Consider the following 24,031-nt stretch of genomic DNA (forward strand, 5'->3'; position numbering starts at 1 on the left):
AACAGTGAATGTTCCTGCGTGGCCAAGTTAGTTTTGACTTAAATCTACTTGAAAATGTATGGGAAGACTTGAATGGCTGTCTTGCAATGATCATCAACCAATTTGACAGAGCTTGAAGAATTTTGAAAAGAATAATGGGCAAATGTTGCACAATCCAGGTGTGGAAAGCTCTTCGAGACTTACCTAGAAAGACTCACAGTTGTAATCGCTGCCAAAGGTGCTTCTACAAAGTATTGACTCAGGGTTGTAAATACATATGTAAATTAGATATTTCTTTATTTAATTTTCAATAAATGAGTAACATTTTCTAAACATGTTTTCACTTTGTCATTATGGGGTATTGTGTGTGTAGGTGGTTGAGAACAAACAAAATGATTTAATCAATTTTGAATTCAGGCTGTAACACAATAAAATGTGGAATAATTCAAGGGTTATGAATACTTTCTGAAGGCACTCTACTTTACTTAAGTTTTCCTGTATCATACTGGCCGCCAACTTGTGATGTTATTAGTCACAGTCTGTTCTTTCTTCCAGCCCCCACAGGTGAAGTCCCCTCTTCCTCCAGCCCGCCTTGACTCTCCTGACCCAGCTTAGCCCACCCTTGCCTGGCCTGTCTCAGCTCCAGCACCTGCTCAGCTTCAGAGCCCCAGTCCTCCGCCCCAGACACACCCACCTAGAGCAGCCTCATCCTCCACCAAGAGCCTCTTACACTGGTGAATCTCTCTGCTCAGCAGCATGGCAGGTCGAGGAGGACCAGCACGGACCAACGGCGCGGCGGCCAGCAACAAGATCTGCCAGTTCAAGCTGGTGCTGCTGGGAGAGTCAGCGGTGGGCAAGTCCAGCTTGGTGCTGCGCTTCGTCAAGGGCCAGTTCCACGAGTACCAGGAGAGCACCATCGGAGGTGAGTAGGGACACTGTTTGCATTGGGATTGTTATTCTTCTGACTGTGTCTTAGTCATGCTTAGTGTTTGTGTTGATTTATTGCTGTCCTTGTGTTGAGTCAGTATCATGTTATAAAGATCAAATAGAATGGAAGTGTGAATGTGTAGTAGACTGAAGGAAGACCATTTACAATGCCTTCTTAACTGGGGCTGTGTTCAAGGCCAGATCAGGAGCAGACCTGAGCTGCAGAACCAGTTATTTCTTGGCAGCTGATCACCTGACTCTCGCATGAGCAGCCAAACCTCTCAGACTGACACTTTAAATATGCCACAAGGAGTGGGATGTCCTGACTCTTGGCCACAGAAAGCCTTATAGAGAATGTTCAAACTGAAAACAGAAAATAGATATGTGCTAGAAAGAGGTACTTGTCATCTGTCTAATAACGTATGTATTGACTTAATGCTAGCCGGAGTGGAGCAGAGAGAAGGGGGTCTCTCTCTGTGGACTCTTTAAAACAGGAAGGAAGTCGGTCAACAATGGGATTTTGTCCTGGAACTTCTCTAATAGCATCTGGAAACCAATACTTGATGGCTAGATGGATACCTGTCCTCAAAGAGCGCTCACGTTTCTGTTATAACATTCAAAGAATTCCACTGCAAAAGTTGGGTAATGAGTAACTATGTCTTTTCAGCTTCACCTAGTGTTTTAAACCTACACACAGGTGTTGGGAACTTTCATTATGATTTAGCGTTTTTTTTTTTTACACCGAGTCACATCATGCAGAAGGAGCCACAGGAGGGTGAGGCTGGAGAGACAGGATGCTCGGTGCTTACACTAGCCAAAGCCTTAGGACGAGTCAGCATTTTGTTTCTTTTTTTTAAACCTGTCGTCAGCTGTCTGGTCTAAGGTCACCAAGCTTTAGTATGGAGCGGGCTTCCTCTATGAGCGCTGCTGCACATTTCCCTCAGCCATGTGACACAATTCAAATTCAAACCCTCAACAAGTATCCTTTGCTCTCGTAACTGACACGTCTCTAGATATATATAATAGAGCTCTTGTGTGAAAAACAAACATCCATTGTGAAATCTATCTTTGTCATGTACACTGCTCAAAAAAATAAAGGGAACACTTAAACAACACAATGTAACTCCAAGTCAATCACACTTCTGTGAAATCAAACTGTCCACTTAGGAAGCAACACTGATTGACAATACATTTCACATGCTGTTGTGCAAATGGAATAGACAACAGGTGGAAATTATAGGCAATTAGCAAGACACCCCCAATAAAGGAGTGGTTCTGCAGGTGGTGACCACAGACCACTTCTCAGTTCCTATGCTTCCCGGCTGATGTTTTGGTCACTTTTGAATGCTGGCGGTGCTTTCACTCTAGTGGTAGCATGAGACTGAGTCTACAACCCACACAAGTGGCTCAGGTAGTGCAGCTCATCCAGGATGGCACATCAATGCGAGCTGTGGCAAGAAGGTTTGCTGTGTCTGTCAGCGTAGTGTCCAGAGCATGGAGGCGCTACCAGGAGACAGGCCAGTACATCAGGAGACGTGGAGGAGGCCGTAGGAGGGCAACAACCCAGCAGCAGGACTGCTACCTCCGCCTTTGTGCAAGGAGGAGCAGGAGGAGCACTGCCAGAGCCCTGCAAAATGACCTCCAGCAGGCCACAAATGTGCATGTGTCTGCTCAAACGGTCAGAAACAGACTCCATGAGGGTGGTATGAGGGCCCGGCGTCCACAGGTGGGGGTTGTGCTTACAGCCCAACACCGTGCAGGACGTTTGGCATTTGCCAGAGAACACCAAGATTGGCAAATTCGCCACTGGCGCCCTGTGCTCTTCACAGATGAAAGCAGGTTCACACTGAGCACATGTGACAGAGTCTGGAGACGCCGTGGAGAACGTTCTGCTGCCTGCAACATCCTCCAGCATGACCGGTTTGGCGGTGGGTCAGTCATGGTGTGGGGTGGCATTTCTTTGGGGGCTGCACAGCCCTCCATGTGCTCGCCAGAGGTAGCCTGACTGCCATTAGGTACCGAGATGAGATCCTCAGACCCCTTGTGAGACCATATGCTGGTGCGGTTGGCCCTGGGTTCCTCCTAATGCAAGACAATGCTAGACCTCATGTGGCTGGAGTGTGTCAGCAGTTCCTGCAAGAGGAAGGCATTGATGCTATGGACTGGCCCGCCCGTTCCCCAGACCTGAATCCAACTGAGCACATCTGGGACATCATGTCTCGCTCCATCCACCAACGCCACGTTGCACCACAGACTGTCCAGGAGTTGGCGGATGCTTTAGTCCAGGTCTGGGAGGAGATCCCTCAGGAGACCATCCGCCACCTCATCAGGAGCATGCCCAGGCGTTGTAGGGAGGTCATACAGGCACGTGGAGGCCACACACACTACTGAGCCTCATTTTGACTTGTTTTAAGGACATTACATCAAAGTTGGATCAGCCTGTAGTGTGGTTTTCCACTTTAATTTTGAGTGTGACTCCAAATCCAGACCTCCATGGGTTGATACATTTGATTTCCATTGATAATTTTTGTGTGATTTTGTTGTCAGCACATTCAACTATGTAAAGAAAAAAGTATTTAATAAGATTATTTCATTCATTCAGATCTAGGATGTGTTATTTTAATGTTCCCTTAATTTTTTTGAGCAGTGTATTTCATCAAATCACAAGTGTTTTTTTCCTGTGCAGGATACATTCACACGCGCAAAGAACTGGGTGAAGGAGCTCCAACGACAAGCCAGCCCCAACATCGTCATTGCACTGGCAGGGAACAAAGCTGACCTTTCCAACAAAAGAGCTGTGGACTTCCAGGTACTGAGGAACTCCTAACAGTTAGATGCTGCTCCCACTGGACTATTAGTGGGAAATGTTAAGGTTGTTTAAACAGTAGAATGTCTACAAATGACATTTTTATCATTTCTGTTGATATTCATGAATGCTCACAAACTCTCAAAACGTTGGGTTATTACTGAGTGTATCTATATGTTTGTGATAGACCTCTAAAGATCTCTGTCCTTCCTTTGTTTTTTTGTAGGAAGCACAAGCGTACGCATATGACAACAGTTTGCTCTTCATGGAGACTTCAGCCAAGACGGCCATGAACGTCAATGAGATCTTTATGGCCATAGGTACGTGTACCACATTATTATGTGTGCATGTATACAGTGTCACACTGCTTTGGAGAGCGGGGTTATTTTTTCTGTGGACACTGAGTATATCAAACATTAGGAACACCTTCCTAATATTGAGTTGCACCCCGCTTTTGCCCTCGGAACAGCCTAAATTCTTTGGGGCATTGACTCTATAAGGTGTCAAGCGTTCCATAGGGATGCTGGCCCATGTTGACTCCAATGCTTTCGACAGTTATGTCAAGTAGGCTCGATGATCTTTGGGTGGTGGACCATTCTTGATATACACAGCAAACTGTTAAGCGTGAAAAACCCAGCACATACACAATCCAAACCCAGCACATACACAAATCAAATGTTATTTGTCACATGCGCCGAATACAACAGGTGTAGACCTTACAGTGAAATGTTTACCGTAATTTTCTGACTATAAGCCGCGCCTTTTTTCCCATTTTTCGACCCTGCGGCTTATATAACGGTGCGGCTAATCTATGGATTTTTACAGCTAACGGCCACTAGAAGACCTCCTAAATCTATGGATTTTACAGGTTATAGTCCACCAACTTTAACTCTATGGCCTCTATGACCGGTCCGCGCCCCCACCTTTAGCGGCGGGCTCCAGCAGGAAAGCTGGAGGCCGGAAAAGAGTGGGGAGACAGGTAGCGCGCAAAAGTAAAAGTGGAACCGAGAGTGGTACGAGAGACAGAGCGAGACAGAACGAGAGCAAGACAGACAGACATTACGAGAGCGAGACAGTTTGTGCAAAGGAAGTTTTACATGCACAAACCCTCATTATGGAAAACAAACGTAGAAATGCATATGATGCAGCTTTTTAGTTAAGGGCAGTCAATCTGGCTGTCAAAACATCCATGATCATTAACAGGTTCCAAAGGCTGGACTGCTGCGTGATGAAGAGGAGGACGCCGCCACAGCTGAGGCCCTTCAGAGGCTGTTCGATTCCGACAGTGACGAAGAGGAGTTCGTTGGTTTTGAGAGCTGACAACGAAGGAGAGAGGAGAGAGTGGCTGGCGAAGCCACCCTGAGCCTGTTCGTTTCCGACACTGAAGATGAGGTTTTAGTACGCAGGAAGAAGACGGAGATGAGGATTAATGACTTGACTTTTCTGGTTACAGCCGTGTACTGCACCTTAGCCTAAAAGATGAAGACGAGGATTAATGACTTTTCTGGTAGGCTGATTACCGTATATTTTAAGCAGCCGTGTTGCTGCAACTTTAGGCTTACGCGCTTACTGTCGTGTTACAGGCACTTTATTTTGCACTTTCAAAAAAAACACATTTAATTTAGCCATTGATATTGCCTCGTCAAGCGCTGTAAGCTTTGTTTTTTGTTATGGTACTACTATAGGCTATAATGTAGATAAATATTCAAAGATGTGCAACACTTTTTTCAAGGTTTTTCAAAAATAACCAAAGTTAAGTGGTTAAATGATTGTGACGCTATTAACTAATTTTGCTGGGGAAACCCCTAGCACTCCCTCAAGGACCACTGGTTGAAAACCACTGCTGTAGATCACTGCCGGTGTGCGCTTGGGAGCGCACCGTTTAAGTTTGAAAGTTGAAAAAGTTTGTGTGTCTGAAACGCTATGTGATACAGTACAGTTTACGCAGCACAGTATATGTTCTGTAGCTACTATTGCACTAAATGGTAACACTTGAATACGTTATGCAAATATGCAACTTGTTTGTTGAAATGTTAATAAATGGGAGCTTCCTCAAGCAGCCATCTCTTTTCCCGAACAATCCCCCTCTGTGCACGAACCCTTACATATGGTAATTAAACATTAAAACACCTGCGGCTTATAGTCCAGTGCGGCTTATATATGTACACATCATTCAATATCATTCAATTTAGCTGCTGCGGCTTATACTCCGGTGCGCCTTATAGTGCGGAAAATACGGTACTTACAAGCCCTTAACCAACAATGCAATTTTAAGAAAGAATACCAATGCAAATAGTCTGGGTAGCTATTTGATTAGATGTTCAGGAGTCTTATGACTTGGGGGTAGAAGCTGTTTAGAAGCCTCTTGGACCTAGACTTGGCGCTCCGGTACTGCTTGCCGTGCGGTAGCAGAGAGAACAGTCTATGACCAGGGTGGCTGTAGTCTTTGACAATTTTTAGTTGTAGTTGAACCTTTTTAGCAGTTGTAGAACCTGACTGATGTAACCAGTCAGGATGCTCTCGATGGTGCAGCTGTAGAACCTTTTGAGAATCTGAGGACCCATGCCAAATCTTTTCAGTCTCCTTAGTGGGAATAGGTTTTGTCGTGCCCTCTTCACAACTGTCTTGGTGTGCTTGGACCATCTTAGTTTGTTGGTGATGTGGACACCAAGGAACTTAAAGCTTTCAACTTGCTCCACTACAGCCCCGTCGATGAGAATGGGGGTGTGCTCGGTCCTCTTCTTTTTCCTGTAGTCCACAATCATCTCCTTTGTCACACATACACAATCCATGTCTCAACTGTCTCGAGGCTTAAAATCTGTCTTTAACATGTCTCCTCTCCTTCATCTACGCTTGATTTTGAAGTGGATTTAACAATTGACATCAATAAGGGATCATAGCTTTCACCTGGTCAGTCTGTCATGGAAAGAGCAGGTGTTCATAATGTTTTGTATACTCGGTGTACATTTCTTCCCAGAACAAATTAAATGTGTAGAAACCATGAAGGCTTCCTACTCACTGTTTCTTTTTGTCCTTCTCCTGTAGCCAAGAAGCTTCCTAAGAACGAGCCAGCAGGTGGAGCCAGTGGCCGGGCCAGTGGCCGGGCAGGAGTGGACCTGCAGGAAGCCGCCCCACAGGCTGGTGGTAGCAAGTGCTGTGGAGGTGGGAACTAACCAACTGGACCGACACACCAACCAACCTGCAGTATCAACCAACTGACCAGACCAGCTGACAAACACATCCCACGGTCAAACCAACCGACGGTCTGACCAACCACCATGCACCAATACTGCACCGATCAGCTGATAAGCAAACCAGCTCACAGGCCAATCAACTGTCAACACACAACTCCAAGGTTCCAATGATCCGACCAACAGACATGACACAATTATGACCAACATGATGACCTACAACTGTTTTAACTTACCCGAGGACATAACAACCCAGTATCTGCAACGAAACTATGGACATCTGACAACACCCAGGCAAAAAACAACAACCCCACTTAGGGAGGAAAAAAATATAAATCCTTACCAATCGCACATAACAGAGCACTGTTCTTCTTTGTTTCACTGTATTTCTGTAAGAAAAATAAAAAATCAAACGCAACTGGGAGGAATAATGAACAGGCTCTTTGGCCCTCTCCTTTCTGTCTCTCCCTCTCTCTTGACATTTCTTTACCACAATACTACAGTATTTCAACGTATGTCTTCTGTCACTGTTCTAACCCTGTTTAGTTTGGTGGTGGGTGAATGTAGCAATTCTCATGATTTAATTTTGTCTTGTTCCCGATCGTCACCCTTGGGCAAAAGAAGGGAGAGTGTTCAACTCCTCAACCCCAAATAAGGAGTTAGGAGAACAGTTGTTTCCTTCCAGATATAGCAGTTGTGTAGATGAACTGAACTATTACATTGTTATTATTATTGTTATTACTTTCACTTATTTTTGGCACAAGTTAAACAGTATGATTTCAAAGACTAGACCACCTAAGGTTTTCCAATCATTAATCTATGATATCCAACCATATACATAGTGCATTAACATCATTGTCACCAATAAGTCATTTTTTAGCATTAATATAATGTCTCTGAATCATTCATATACAATGACGAAAGTGGAATAAAACACAAAGCAAGATTTGTTTTCCTGACCAAAATCACAATTGTGTATTGAAAACATGTTGCTATTATTTGTATAATTATTTTCTTCAAATATGTAACCAATCAGTAGTTACTGTCAATACAATACCTTCCCAATCTCAACATGATACTTTGTCATCCTCAATTATTTTTGTCATGTAAAGATGTCTTTTTATTAGTATACAATTATTTTGTTTCTGAAGATTCTCTGGTATAGGGTGCACTGGTTCTGTCATCTCTTGTGATTTCAGATTTTATCAGTTTCTTTTGCTTTTCTTTTCTCTGTTCTTTTTTACTTTTTCATATCGGGGAGGGATCGTCTGTTACATGACATCAATGATTAGCACAACAGTACCTGCAGCTGTCACTGCTGTGAGATGGGGGACATGGGGAGGGCAGGGCTAAACAAAGCAAAACAACATTGTAATTTTACCAATAAATAAGGGGGAAGGTATCTCATTGTCTGCCTGTCTTCTCATTTGTTGTATGACAATGGGTATTCGAGTAGAAGATTTTTCACTTAGTTTTCACCTAACAGCTATGAGTATCTTTACCGACATGTTGGGCGTACCGTAGTTGTTTCCAGTCATACAGAAGCCTTTGTTCTCTAATTCTCGATCTTCTCTAATTCTCAATCTCATCAATAGATCCTCATCAGTCTAAGAAGCCAGCTGAGCTTCTTAGGTCCTGGAGTGGCCTAGCCAGTCTCCAGACCTTAATCCCATAGAAAATCTGTGGAGGGAGCTGAAGGTTCGAGTTGCCAAACGTCAGCCTCGAAACCTTAATGACTTGGAGAAGATCTGCAAAGAGGAGTGGGACAAAATCCCTCCTGAGATGTGTGTAAACCTGGTGGCCAACTACAAGAAACGTCTGACCTCTGTGATTGCCAACAAGGGTTTTGCCACCAAGTACTAAGTTATGTTTTGCAGAGGGGTCAAATACTTATTTCCCTCATTAAAATGCAAATCATTTTATAGCATTTTTGACATGCATTTTTCTGGATTTTTTTGTTGTTATTCTGTCTCTCACTGTTCAAATAAACCTACCATTAAAACTATAGACTGATCATGTCTTTGTCAGTGGGCAAACGTACAAAATCAGCAGGGGATCAAATACTTTTTCCCTCACTGTATATGAACGCACTTCGACCTCAGTTCTTTAAAAAAGATAAGCAATCTAAACAGTGGGACATTACAGTTTACATTATGTTTTCCAGGTTCATTTGGTAGACCAGCACTACAACAAAGAGTTCAAACCCTACCTGGGGTCGGGACTATAGCCTGGTGTCTATCAGTGGGGACTGTGACCAGAAGGACTTCTTTGGCTGCGAGGTCAAGAACTCTGACCTGGTCATCTGTACAGCACAGATACTGGAGAATGCCCTGACCAACCAGGAGGAGGGAAAACATGTCGAGCTCTCACGTGAGTGGCTACTCTGCTGCCCTACCACATATTGAATCATGTTATTACTGTGAGGTATGTGCAGTACACGCTACTTGTTACTAATTATTCAAGTTAGGTTGTTGTAAAATGGCTCCCAGGCTTTGTTCCACTGTGCACCAGTAGCCCTTGGTATCAATCCCAATTGACAGACACTACATGATAAAGAGTATCTATACCTGACACACTAAAGCTCTGGAACCTAAGCTAACACACCTAAAAGATTGGTCCAAATCTTAGGTTTAAACCATATGTTGAACTATTATACAGTAAGACCATTGTATTCCATTGAGGTCACAATACCATTGTGTTCCTTTCTCCCACCATAGAGTTCACTCTGCTGATCATTGATGAGTGCCACCACACGCATAAGGACGGTGTCTATAATAAGATCATGGGGCGCTACGTGGCGCAGAAGCTGAAGGGGGAGAGGCGGCTGCCACAGATCCTGGGCCTCACTGCCTCTCCTGGGACAGGGGGAGCCAAGAGCATCAAAGGAGCTGTGGGGCATGTGCTGCATGTCAGTTTCTCTCTCTCTCTGGTGGTCTTCACATGCTATTTCTTCAGCCCAAACGTTCATCCTGAGTAAAACCTAATAATGACCCTGATCTAACACTTTATGTTTACCCTTTACATTTAGCTAATTTCGTTATTTATCGCCTTCAGATTTGTGCCAACCTGGACTCAGTGATTGTGTCGTCTAAAGTGTATGCCCCTGAGCTGAAGAAAAAGGTCCCCAGACCCAGGAAAAGGTTTGACATCGTTGACAGAAGACCTCAGGTGAGTTCAATTCTGTTCTATAAACATATAGCCTTTGAACTTGAGAGCTGTATTGGTTTGACGCCCTGCTCATCAACGACACAGTGCGCATGGTGGATGCCTTTAGGGTACTAGAGGCCTACTATAGCACCAAGAGCTCCACTGCCATGGATGGAACTGACTTCTTCCTGCTTGGACTCTACCAGGGTGAGAACCTGCAATTCCCTTGGAACAATCTCTCCCACTTTCTCACATACTGTATGCGTGTGATTCTTGGGAATATTAAGAGTATAGGAAGTTCAACTTCTGAACATTGATAGTCAGTGTCCTGATCCTCAACAGAGAACGAGGTGGAGCTGAGGAAACTGGCAGGCGATGACCGGTTTGAAAACCCTAAGATGGGGAAGCTTCAGAGCACCCTGCTGGAGCAGTTTGACCAGGGTGGGCACTCCAGAGGCATCCTCTTCTCCAAGACCCGAAAAGCACCCACTGCTTGTATGACTGGGTGTCCAAGAACCCAGCCCTGCAGCGTGCTGGTATCAGGGCAGCCATTCTGACAGGGCGCTGGCAACGGCATCAATTACATGACCCAGGTAACCTGACATTAAACACAGTCAGAACTTTTGGAGGTATAGAAAGGTGGGTTGGAAAGTGCCAATGCCTGTGTCATACCAACAACTGACCTCTGTTTGTGTGTTTATGTGGGTGCGCTTGTAGAATGAGCAGAAGGACACAATCAAAAACTTCCGCCAGGGCTCCCTCAACCTCCTGATCTCCACTAGCGTTGCCGAGGAGGGCCTGGACATCCCAGAATGCAACCTGGTGGTGCGCTATGGGCTGCTGACCAATGAGATCGCACAACAGCAGGCCAGTGGCCGGGCTCGGGCGAGTGACAGCGTTTACTCTGTGGTGGCCCAGGCAGGGGGGCGGGAGGTGCGTCGGGAACATCTCAATGAATGTCTGGAGGAATTGACTGGCAGGGCCATCAGCGAAGTGCAGAGGATGGAGCCCAGGGAGTTCCAAATGAAGGTGAGGCTATTCCTCATGGTGGTGAGGCTGGTATCTTTCTCTATGTACTACCCCTGCATGTATCTCATCTCTTTGGAAAAACCTACACTCACTCACTTTCCTTTTTTCCAGTATATGTCTTTTGAACCCGGCACCCAAATTATTTTTGAGTTGAGCATGCCAATTCCTCATTCTCTAATCTCTTTTTCACTAGATCTTTTCTCTCTCTGTCTCCACTATTAGATCACTGAGCTCCAGACAGAAGCGTTGTTGACCAGACAGTTGAAAGAACAGTTGAAGATCAAGAAGAAGGGTCGTTTCAGTGCTGCTAGCATTCAGCTCTCGCGTCGAGGCTGTTTTGTGCTCGTGGCCTTCGGCAATGACATTAAAGTAATTGAAAACGCACACCATGTCAACATCAACCCTGACTTTGAGTAAGTTGTGTTTCTCTAATGTCTGTCCCGATACTGTCACTGTCACATATTGGAAGTGTTTTTGCATCAGTGTGTTTGTGTGTGAGGAGTTAACCTGTGCATGTGTGTGTGTTTTCAGGAGGTACTATAAAACCAATGGGCAGACCCTTCTGAAGACTTTTGAGGACTGGGAGCCAGGCCGTGTGATCAGCTGTGCTGCCTGTGGCAGGGTGAGGTTTCATACATGTCTATATTGAATGTTATAAATGAAAAATAAAATAATAGATAACTAATAGAAATAAATAATAGAAGTATATAGATTTCACCTTCATTCCTGTCTTCATAAACTCTTGCACAAGATGGCGCTCTTAGCCCTCCAATGTCTACTTCCATACCTGCAGTAGAGGGAACTTATGTTTTTAGATTCCTGTGGCAAGGTGAGGTTGGCCTTTAATCTCTAGCTTTTTATTTTAGGCCGAGGCTGCGGATCCGTAGGCAGATATTTTGTCTAGTGGCGCGCTGTTGTGTTGTGGCTGCATGAGAGAAAAAGGTCACCATTCTAAAACCTGAGGTGGTGTTTTTTGTCTTACAGTAACATTAATGTATTATGACTGTAAATCGCTTTGGATAAAAGCGTCTGCTAAATGGCATATTATTATTATTATTATTATTATTATTATACTATGCTATTAAACTGAGTGTACAAAATATTATGAACACCAGCTCTTTCCATGACATAGACTGACCAAGTGAATCCAGGTGAAAGTTATGATCCCTTATTGATGTCACTTGTTAAATCCACTTCAATCAGTGTAGTGGAAAGGTAGGAGACAGGTTAAAGAATGATTTTTAATCCTCGAGACAATTGAGACATGGATTGTGTATGTGTGCCATTCAGAGTTGAATGGGCAAGACAAAATATTTAAGTGATTTTGAACGGGGTATGGTAGTAGGTGCCAGGCACACCGGTAGAGACCATGCCCCGATGAATTGAGGCTGTTCTGAGGGCAAAAGGGGGTGTAACTCAATATTATGAAGGTGTTCCTTATGTTGTGTACGCTCAGTGTATATTCAGTTCTGTTATGTACAATACTATCATTATGTGATCTTGCAGAAATTGATTCAGCTTTGATCTCACTTTATTAAACGAGAACCATTCGCCAGAATAGCCTGTTCTCTAGGAGTAGAGCAGAGACTGTGCGTAAATACAGAATCGTGCACATGCACAGAAACTTCGGGACTTTTACACCCCGGGAAGAAAGGTCCAGTAGAATTTGTATCCGCAGCCTTTCCGTTTATCTTATGTTACTAGGACTATTCTATTGTCTTTTAACATGCTTATATATGGAAATCTACATCAGTATATTTGTTTATATATTTATATCTGAACAGCAATGGGGAATGGAAATGGTATATAAGGAGATTGCCCTGCTGCCCATTCTGGCCATCGAGAACTTTGCCATGGAGACTCCAGAGGGAAGAAAACTAGCCAAGAAGTGGAAGGACGTTGAGTTTACAGTGGAGGAGTTTAACTTCACCACGTACTGTAATAACAAGTTCCCTGGCATGTTCGATTGATACACTATTACACTGGAAGAAGGACTACAACTGGTGTTTTCATGGTTTTCACCTTTCTCTTCCTTTCTCTCTCTGTCTCTCAGTCTGTGTTGCTTCGTCTAGACTACTTTTGTGTTCCTTATGCATGATCCTGAAGTGTGTCGTAGTCCTATGACGGGGGAGAGATGCTGTGCCTTGGGTATGGTTGGCCCGGTAAATCAGGTCTGGCCGCCACACTGCTGTAGGCGGTGTGACGGGGCAGTGTGCTAAAGCATGTTACACAATGGTCAGGGTTAGAATTAGCGCGACAGCTTTGTTTATGCCCAAGGTCCTCTCTCCCTCCCTCACCAGAGACGTGTGGGTTTCTTCTGCTGCATCGCAGCCAAGCACGCAAAAACATATGAACTTAGCAGCCCTGTTCTAAGATTAACTCAAATTATCAGTTTTTCTATTTTTAGCAAAGTACTATCAGCATCGTCCATATTTTGTCATGAATTTGATTGTGTGAATCTGTACTGTCTTTGTTTTAGCTTGAACCTGAAACGTATGCCCCCTCCTGATACTGCCTGAAACTTGTTGCTACTTGATCATGTATGAAAACATTCAAATTGGGATTTCAAAATATTTTTGCTATATTAATGTGTTCAGAACTGTGTGCCTTTCCTTGCCTAAAACAAATGAAATGTTCTACTGTAATTACTTTTTTTATTCTTGATAAATAATTTGACATTATTTGTCTGCACATGTCTATATTGAATGTTATAAATGAAAAATAAAATAATAGATAACTAATAGAAATAAATAATAGAAGTATATAGATTTCACCTTCATTCCTGTCTTCATAAACTCTTGCACAAGATGGCGCTCTTAGCCCTCCAATGTCTACTTCCATACCTGCAGTAGAGGGAACTTATGTTTTTAGATTCCTTCTTTCCCTAACCTGTGCCCTTTAGTTTAGTATGGGGGAAGATTGTGTATGTGGCCATGGTCATCAACAGGTGTCTGTGCTGTTGGCTGCTATAGGTTTCAAGGTATAGGGAGCATTTACAAGCATTTCGCTACACCCACAATAACATCTACTAAATATGTGTATGTGACCAATAATAATGATTTGAGTGTATGAATGAATACTGGCTGTTGTTTTTGGAGCCGGGCCCTGCTGAGATTCCATAACCCCGGGCTGTGTAAGAGTGAGGAAGAGTTAGATATTGCTCTCCTATCCATGGGATATTTCAGTAAATGTGCATACATTGCTGCACTGTATGTTTATATCAGAAATGAGCAGATATGATCACTAACTGTAATTCAGTCTGCTTACCTGGTTCTCTAGTGGCTAATGAGAAGGTTAGACCTAGAAGGTTGGTCAATGGAACGTTTAAACGTCAATCACGAAAGGCAATATTTATTTCCAGTGCAAAGCTTTCTTTGCTCCTCAACTCCATCCTTGAAAAAACTTGTTTGGGTTTAGCAACTTCTAAAGGCTAGATTTAGCCATCGACATAATGGCGCCGGAGGGGATGGCTGCCGTTTTACGGGCTCCTAACCAATTGTGATATTTAGTGTTTTTTTGCATTGTTTGTAACTTATTTTGTACATAATGTTGCTGCTACCATCTCTTATGACCGGAAAGAGCTTCTGGATATCAGAACAGCAATTACTCACCTCAAACTGGATGAAGATTTTTTCTTTAATGAGTCTGACGCAAAGAATTTACTGTTTCTCCCGGACCATGCCCAAATCAAATCAAATCAAATTTTATTGGTCACATGCGCCGAATACAACAGGTGCAGACATTACAGTGAAATGCTTACTTACAGCCCTTAACCAACAGTGCATTTATTTTAAACAAAATAAGTAAGAATAAAACAACAACAAAAAAAGTGTTGAGAAAAAAAGAGCAGAAGTAAAATAAAGTGACAGTAGGGAGGCTATATATACAGGGGGGTACCGTTGCAGAGTCAATGTGCGGGGCACTGGCTAGTTGAGGTAGTTGAGGTAATATGTACATGTGGGTAGAGTTAAAGTGACTATGCATAAATACTTAACAGAGTAGCAGCAGCGTAAAAAGGATGGGGGTGGGGGGGGCAGTGCAAATAGTCCGGGTAGCCATGATTAGCTGTTCAGGAGTCTTATGGCTTGGGGGTAGAAGCTGTTGAGAAGTCTTTTGGACCTAGACTTGGCACTCCGGTACCGCTTGCCGTGCGGTAGCAGAGAGAACAGTCTATGACTAGGGTGGCTGGAGTCTTTGACAATTTTGAGGGCCTTCCTCTGACACCGCCTGGTATAGAGGTCCTGGATGGCAGGAAGCTTTGCCCCAGTGATGTACTGGGCCGTACGCACTACCCTCTGTAGTGCCTTGCGGTCGGAGGCCAGGCAGTTGCCATACCAGGCGGTGATGCAACCAGTCAGGATGCTCTCGATGGTGCAGCTGTAGAATTTTTTGAGGATCTGAGGACCCATGCCAAATCTTTTTAGTCTCCTGAGGGGGAATAGGCTTTGTCGTGCCCCTCTTCACGACTGTCTTGGTGTGTTTGGACCATGATAGTTCGTTGGTGATGTGGACACCAAGGAACTTGAAGCTCTCAACCTGTTCCACTACAGCCCTGTCGATGAGAATGGGGGCGTGCTCAGTCCTCTTTTTTTTCCTGTAGTCCACAATCATCTCCTTTGTCTTGGTCACGTTGAGGGAGAGGTTGTTGTCCTGGCACCACACGGCCAGATCTCTGACCTCCTCCCTATAGGCTGTCTCATCGTTGTCGGTGATCCCTGTCAAATCCCTGTCATTCGCATGAAGAAAAGACGGAGATATAGGGGGCGCAGATCCGGGTGCCTTGTGAGAATTTGTCGGCGAGTGGGTAACCCGCCTCTACCATCCGTTCTATTGGCCAACGTGCAATCACTGGAGAATAAACAGGATGAGCTCTGTTCGAGACTATCCTACCAACGGGACATTAAAAACTGTAATATCTTATGTTTCACAGAGTCGTGGTTGAACGACGACATGGATAATATACAGTTGGCTGGGTTTTCCGTTGTCACGAACCGGCTCAAAGTTCGTAACAAAAGGGAGACAACGTGGAGACAAGGAATACCAAAATATATATTTATTAACGAAAGTAAACTAAGTACAATTAACAATGGTGTGTGTAATCAGTAGTGTAAGTGAGTGTTATGCATGCATAAATGTAATAATGCAAGGTGTTGAAAGGTGCCAAAGCAAACAACCAAAAAGCCACAAAAATACCACAACAAAAATCAATAAAGGTGTCTGCATGGAGAGAGCCCAATGAATGACCTCAGCATCCTTTACACACAGGAAGCAACGTTTAAGAGGAAAGAAGAACACAAGACCAGGAGGGAACAGACAGGAAAGATAGAACATGACAAAACCAAACAATGGTCAGTCACCTAAACATTCAGGAACAGGGCGCACGAGAGAGCGCATCAGCAATCACGTTATCAGTCCCCCGGATGTGCCGCACATCTAGATGGAAGGATTGTAAAAATAAACACCATCTCATTATCCTCTGATCAGGACACATCATGGACCTCAAAAAGGTGAGAGGGTTATGGTCGGTGTAGACCACAATAGGTATTACTCCCGACCCGACATACACTTCGAAGTGTTGCAGCGCCCATATGAGTGCTAGTGCTTCTATTTCAATGACCGAATAGTTCAACTGATAATGGTTAAACTTTTTGGAAAAGAAACTAACAGGCCTCTCAACCCCAGACACATCTGCTTGCAGCAAAACTGCACCTGCCCCCACATGACTAGCATCCACCTGCAAGGTAAATTACAAATCCACACGAGGAGCAGCCAGTACCGGAGTTGAGGTAAGCAACCTCTTTGCATCTTCGAAAGCCTGTTGACAACGAGAAGACCATACGTACACAGCCTTAGCTTTCAGCAAATCTATCAAGGGAGCGACCACAGTAGAGAAGTTCCTACAAAAACCATGATAATACCCAATCATTCCCAAGAAACGCATCAGTTCCTTTTTAGTAGTTGGTGGTGGAAAAGCATCAATAGCTACCACTTTAGCCCGAACAGGACTCACTTCACCCTGCCCAACCATCTTTCCAAGGTATATAACAATCACCTTAGCAAACTCACATTTAGCCAAATTTATCGTGAGGCGACCCGCAGCCAGACATTGGAACAAGGCTTGAATACGGGACAGATGTTCCTCCCAAGTATCTGCATATATCACTACATCGTCCAGATAAACAGCGCACCCGGCCAGACCAGAGACAACCCTGTTCATAAGTCGCTGAAAAGTGGCAGGTGCATTACGCAGTCCGAAACTCATAACCGAATACGAGTACAGACCAAAAGGTGTAATAAAGGCAGAGATTTCACGTGCCCTAATCGTCAGTGGCACCTGCCAATAGCCCTTTAACAGGTCAAATTTGCTCACAAACTTAGCTGCGCCGACTTGATCAACGCAGTCCTCCATCCGAGGAAGAGGAAATGAATCTGGCTTAGTGACATCGTTTACCTTATGGTAGTCCATACAAAATCTGTTTGTTCCATCCGATTTACTGACCAAAATACAGGGAGGAGCACAACTGGAGAAAGAAGGCTCTGCTATTTTACTCTCCAGCATGTACCCGACCTCAGCATCCAGACAACGCAGTTTCTCTGAAGAAACTCTATAGAACCGTTGACGAATGGGGTCAGCATCTCCAATGTCAATATCATGTTCTATTAAGTTTGTACGTGTAGGTGTATTAGAAAACAAACCTGGAAATCTCAGAATCAGACCAACCATCTCTTTCCGCACATCAACAGGTAGATGAGTAAGAAGGCTATCTAAAATACAGTGGGGAAAAAAGTATTGTCAGCCACCAATTGTGAAAGTTCTCCCACTTAAAAAGATGAGAGAGGCCTGTAATTTTCATCATAGGTACACGTCAACTATAACAGAGAAATTGAGAGAAAAAAATTCCAGAAAATCACATTGTAGGATTTTTAATGATTTTATGGTGGAAAATAAGTATTTGGTCACCTACAAACAAGCAAGATATCTGGCTCTCACAGACCTGTAACTTCTTCTTTAAGAGGCTCCTCTGTCCTCCACTCGTTACCTGTATTAATGGCACCTGTTTGAACTTGTTATCAGTATAAAAGACACCTGTCCACAACCTCAAACAGTCACACTCCAAACTCCACTATGGCCAAGACCAAAGAGCTGTCAAAGGACACCAGAAACAAAATTGTAGACCTGCACCAGGCTGGGAAGACTGAATCTGAAATAGGTAAGCAGCTTGGTTTGAAGAAATCAACTGTGGGAGCAATTATTAGGAAATGGAAGACATACAAGACCACTGATAATCTCCCTCGATCTGGGGCTCCACGCAAGATCTCACCCCGTGGGGTCAAAATGATCACAAGAACGGTGAGCAAAAATCACAGAACCACACGGGGGACCTAGTGAATGACCTGCAGAGAGCTGGGACCAAAGTAACAAAGCCTACCATCAGTAACACACTACGCCGCCAGGGACTCAAATCCTGCAGTGCCAGACGTGTCCCCCTGCTTAAGCCAGTACATGTCCAGGCCCGTCTGAAGTTTGCTAGAGTGCATTTGGATGATCCAGAAGAGGATTGGGAGAATGTCATATGGTCAGATGAAACTAAAATATAACTTTTTGGTAAAAACTCAACTCGTCGTGTTTGGAGGACAAAGAATGCTGAGTTGCATCCAAAGAACACCATACCTACTGTGAAGGATGGGGGTGGAAACATCATGCTTTGGGGCTGTTTTTCGGCAAAGGGACCAGGACGACTGATCCATGTAAAGGAAAGAATGAATGGGGCCATGTATCGTGAGATTTTGAGTGAAAACCTCCTTCCATCAGCAAGGGCATTGAAGATGAAACGTGGCTGGGTCTTTCAGCATGACAATGATCCCAAACACACCGCCCGGGTAACGAAGGAGTGGCTTCGTAAGAAGCATTTCAAGGTCCTGGAGTGGCCTAGCCAGTCTCCAGATCTCAACCCCAGTAGAAAATCTTTGGAGGGAGTTGAAAGTCCGTGTTGCCCAGCGACAGCCCCAGAACATCACTGCTCTAGAGGAGATCTGCATGGAGGAATGGGCCAAAATACCAGCAACAGTGTGTGAAAACCTTGTGGAGACTTACAGAAAACGTTTGACCTGTGTCATTGCCAACAAAGGGTATATAACAAAGTATTGAGAAACTTTTGTTATTGACCAAATACTTATTTTCCACCATAATTTGCAAATAAATTCATTAAAAACCCTACAATGTGATTTTCTGGATTTATTTTCCTCATTTTGTCTGTCATAGTTGACGTGTACCTGTGATGAAAATTACAGGCCTCTCTCATCTTTTTAAGTGGGAGAACTTGCACAATTGGTGGCTGACTAAATACTTTTTTCCCCCACTGTATACAGTGTCTCAGAATTTTTCAATCTACCCTGCAGTATGCAATCGTCGGGACCAGGAACATCTTCCTCCTCATGCACAGACCTAGCATGACCAGAACCCAGGGAAATAACAGTATCAGCCAAAAGAACAGCCTTACCGTCCTCTGTAGACTCCCACTGTTCAGTCTCAGAGGAACGTGCATAATAGGGTTTTAACAAATTGACATGGCACAGTTGGTGTGCTTTCCTCCGTTCTGGAGTGGCAACTAGATAATTTTGCTCAGTGTACTGGCGCACCACTGTATATGGACCTTGAAACTTGGCTTGAAAAGGAGAACCAACAATTGGCAGCAGAGCCAGAACCTGATCACCTGGACTAAAGTGACAAGGCTCAGCTCGGTGATCAAATATGCTCTTCATCCTGTCCTGTGAAGATGATAGCTTCTCTTTAGCCATTTCACCAGCGGCATACAAGCGTCACCGAAAATCACACACATATGATAACAGGGACTGAGGAGGCTCGGGAGACTTCCAGTCATCCTGGAGAACAGATAAAAGCCCACGCACCCTATGTCCAAACACAAGGTCATTTGGACTAAAACCCGTGCTCTCCCTGTGAAACCTCCCTAGCGGCTAACAGTAACCAAGGCAACCCCACCTCCCAATCCTTATCCATCTCAGTACCATAAGCTCTCAACAAAGACTTAAGTGTTTGATGGAAACGTTCCAGTGCTCCTTGACCTTGCGTGTGATAGGCGCTAGACAAATTGTGTTTAATATGGAGCTGTTGGAGAACCTGACCAAAGAGATTAGAGGTGAAATTAGATCCTTGATCACTTTGAATGACCTTAGGGATTCCAAACAGTGAGAGAAACTGAGTCAAAGCTTTAACACAGACTTAGTCGTGACAGACCCGGAGAGGATAGGCAGCAGGAAACCTAGTGGTCTGACACATCACAGTCAACAAATAATTACTACCCTTTTTAGAACGAGGCAAAGGACCAACAGTCAATAATCAGATACTCAAAAGGTTTACTGAGTACAGGAATAGGAAACAGTGGTACCGGCTTAATAGCTTGATTAGGTTTACCAGTTAATTGACAGGTGTGACAAGTTTTGATGAAATCAGAAACATCCTTCTTTAATATAGGCCAAAAGAAATGTTTTAATATGCGATTGTAGGTTTTCCTCACACCCATATGTCCAGCAACGTCGTTGTGAGAAGTTGTCAACACCAACTCACGAAGCTTAACTGGTACCACAACCTGACTAATCGCCTCCCCAAGAAAACAACTACCATGAGACATCCACTTTCTCATCAGGACCTCTTGGAGAAAATAGCCCTGTGCGACATCTCCCAACTGTTCCACAGGCACAATTTGGTCCCGCAACTCTTCTAATGTGGGGTCAGTCCGGGATACAGATAACGGGATAACAGGGAAAACAGTGACAGACTTCTTTGTGGTATTCTCGTTAGCCAGTTCAGTGACCAGGTCATCATGGATCATAGAACGCGTCACTGCACACGCAGAGAACACCTCTGGGAAATTCTGCGCACTCTCATCAGGAATCCCTACAATTAACGGCTTAGTGGAAACACGATAGGCCACACACGCTCACCAGCCAAGTTATTCCCAAGGATCACGTCGATACCCTCAATAGGCAATGAAGGACGCACGTCCACAACAACCTCACCTTTCACCAGTCCACAATCCAACATCAGTTTATGCAATGGAACTGACAGAGTGTTCAAACCTATTCCCCTAATTAGAACACTATTGCCCAAATTAGTCTCTGCAGAGAAGGGTAACACAGATTCCAACACAAACGATTCAGAGGCACCTGTGTCTCTTAAGATCTTCACTGGCACTAGGTTCTTACTTCTTAACATAGACACAAAACCCTCCGTAATGAAAGGTAAATAGTCTGGATCAATATGGACTTTCACATGCCCCTGGGCATGAGACAATGTGTCAGGAGTGAACTGATGTGGAACAGGCGCAGCTAACGCCGTAGGCTTAGATTTAACATAAGCACCTGTACTGAACTTACCCCTAGACCTGAGAACCGGACATTCGTTTTTCCAATGACCTAAGTCTTGACAGTAGTGACACTCTTGACCAAAGTCAGTTTTCCCACGAGAATCGGGCTCAACCCTAGTTGAATGAAACTCTGCCCGTGAACCGAAGTATCTCGGTGAGCGAGGCACAAATCTCCGCAAACGCCCCCACTCACTCCGAATACGGGGTTCTGCAAAAACATTTTTGTGAGTCAAAACATATTCATCCGCCAAAGCCGCAGCCTCAGCGACAGTCTTTATTTTTCGTTCGTTAACGTACGTCGCTATACGATCAGGGATTGTGTCCTTAAATTGCTCTAACATAATCAGATCACACAGCCCTTGGAAAGTCATAACTGCAGAGGCGGAACACCAGCGATTAAACTGTGAAGATAATTCTTGCGCAAACTCAACATGAGTCTGCTGATCATCCCTTTTTAAAGTTCTAAATCGTTGGCGGTAAGCCTCAGGGACCAATTCGTAAATCTGTAACACAGCCGTTTTAACCTTATCATAACTGACACTGTCGGCTACACTAAGAGCTGAATATGCTTCCTGCGCTTTACCAGTCAGCACACACTGCAACATCAAAGTGCGGTCAGAATCAGGCCAACTCCTGGCGTCAGCAACACGCTCCACACAACTAAAATAATGTCTCAGGGTCCTTTTCATTAAACTGAGGCAACAACCGTAAGTTCCCAACAATATCAAATGTGTCTGGGTCACGACCAAAAGAGGAACGACCCTAGGTAACTCTGGATCACCTTCCCAGAGCAAACTCTCCCCCTGAAAGCTTTCCTTCCCTAACCAACTCTAGTCAGCTCTTGCTGCAGCTTGATTTTTAGCACGCTCCATATCCTGTTTAAATTCCAATTCCCTTTCATATTTTACGTGATCATGCCCTAGCTGTAACAGAAGCAGTTCTTTCTGCTGTTCAAAAAGAAGACTACTATGACTAACTGATGGAGCGGTCATTGTAACATATCGGGGAGACAACGAGTCCTCAGCAGAGGCTGCCCCAGTGGTAACTTCAAGAATACCACTCTCCATCAAATTGGCCTTCAATATTAACCTAATATAATTTTTTTGACGTTATCACTAATTTCAACCTTGTAGTGTTCAGCAACTTTCAACAGCTGTTCTTTAGTACATCATTCTAACAGTTCCTCTGATGGAAAGCGAATGAACTCGTCTACATTAGACGCCATATTCAAGAGAGAAAAAAAATATATATATTATAATAATCTCGCTCAACCCCTCTGCTGAGCACACCAGACACAACACGAGAAATGACAATCACACCGAGCACCACAGAAGAGAGATGGGATATGGAGCTTCCCCAAAACCTACAATAACTCAACCCTAGTCTTCGTGCGGATTCGCGGTGGGTAATTACACACTGTAGCCCGCTGGCAAGGAAATAAACCCCCCAGCACGCTGGTAGATTCCACCAAGCCACGGATGTGCCCCCGAGACAACTGCTCAGTCCACAGACACCACACAAAAATAACAAACATTTAACCATGCCCAACGTATTCCAAAACATAACGTCACTAAGCCTATCAGGAGAAAAGGCTATAGCTCCGGGTAGCAAATGTCACTACCCTATCCAAATCTCCCACTGCGGTAAACAGCCGATTGTACTCACCTCCTCAGACCAATGTCCCAACAGCGAGTAGAGCAAGAGTTTCCAGGCTGGGCAGGGCCTGGAAACTAACCAATGTACTCTCTCCAACGCAGTACACAACCCAAAAAACCAAAGGCAACCAATACTGGGCCTATCAAACTCAAACAAACTAACAAAATATACAACCAAAGCACCTACAGAATTTAACATTAACTCCACGTTTTCTCCCAAACACAACACTTTCAAGATCCCGGACGAGCCCCCACTTGTCACGAACCGGCTCAAAGTTCGTAACAAAAGGGAGACAACGTGGAGACAAGGAATACCAAAATATATATTTATTAACTAAAGTAAACTAAGTACAATTAACAATGGTGTGTGTAATCAGTAGTGTAAGTGAGTGTTATGCATGCATAAATGTAATAATGCAAGGTGTTGAAAGGTGCCAAAGCAAACAACCAAAAAGCCACAAAAATACCACAACAAAAATCAATAAAGGTGTCTGCATGGAGAGAGTCTCCCCAATGAATGTGGAAGAGGTCCATTTATCCTGAGACACACCCAAGCCCAGGTGTTTCCCATGTAGCTGACGACCTTCCCAACTCCGCCCACCGGCATCCTAATAAGGAAACAAGAGCAAAGAGAGAGAATACGGCAGACAGAGTGGGAGGGTCGTCACACCGTGCATTGGCAGGACAGACAGCTACGTCCGGTAAGACAAGGGGTGGTGGTGTGTGTCTGTTTGTCAACAGCTGGTGCGTAATGTCTAATATTAAGTTTCGAGGTATTGCTCGCCTGAGTTAGAGTACCTCATGATAAGCTGTAGACCACACTATCTACCAAGAGAGTTTTCATCTATATTTTTCCTAGCCGTCTATTTACCACCACAAACCGATGCTGGCACTAAGACCGCACTCAACTAG

At 44.2% G+C, this 24,031-nt stretch overlaps 1 protein-coding gene and 1 pseudogene across 1 annotated transcript; both read left to right on the forward strand.

Annotated features, from left to right (window-relative positions):
- Positions 1-735: 735 nt before the first annotated feature.
- On the forward strand, positions 736-7,979 carry LOC121566707 (ras-related protein Rab-5C-like). Its single transcript, XM_041876646.2, has 5 exons — positions 736-901; positions 1,529-1,548; positions 3,593-3,715; positions 3,939-4,032; positions 6,758-7,979. Exons 1-5 carry the CDS (start codon positions 736-738, stop codon positions 6,883-6,885), a joined length of 531 nt encoding a protein of 176 aa, XP_041732580.2. The 3' UTR covers positions 6,886-7,979.
- A 430-nt stretch (positions 7,980-8,409) lies between these two features.
- LOC123486295 lies at positions 8,410-13,848 on the forward strand (annotated as a pseudogene).
- Positions 13,849-24,031: the final 10,183 nt, after the last annotated feature.

This window comes from Coregonus clupeaformis, unplaced genomic scaffold, assembly GCF_020615455.1.
Source record: "Coregonus clupeaformis isolate EN_2021a unplaced genomic scaffold, ASM2061545v1 scaf1106, whole genome shotgun sequence".
NCBI lineage: Eukaryota > Metazoa > Chordata > Actinopteri > Salmoniformes > Salmonidae > Coregonus > Coregonus clupeaformis.

What these genes read in the sequence shown, in the direction of transcription:
- LOC121566707 (XM_041876646.2), top strand. Translation starts at nt 736, where the DNA reads ATGGCAGGTCGAGGAGGACCAGCACGGACCAACGGCGCGGCGGCCAGC. An exon ending in CCAGGAGAGCACCATCGGAG is followed by an intron (nt 902 to 1,528) that starts GTGAGTAGGGAC and finishes TAACATTCAAAG; the next exon opens with AATTCCACTGCAAAAGTTGG. An exon ending in AATTCCACTGCAAAAGTTGG is followed by an intron (nt 1,549 to 3,592) that starts GTAATGAGTAAC and finishes TTTCCTGTGCAG; the next exon opens with GATACATTCACACGCGCAAA.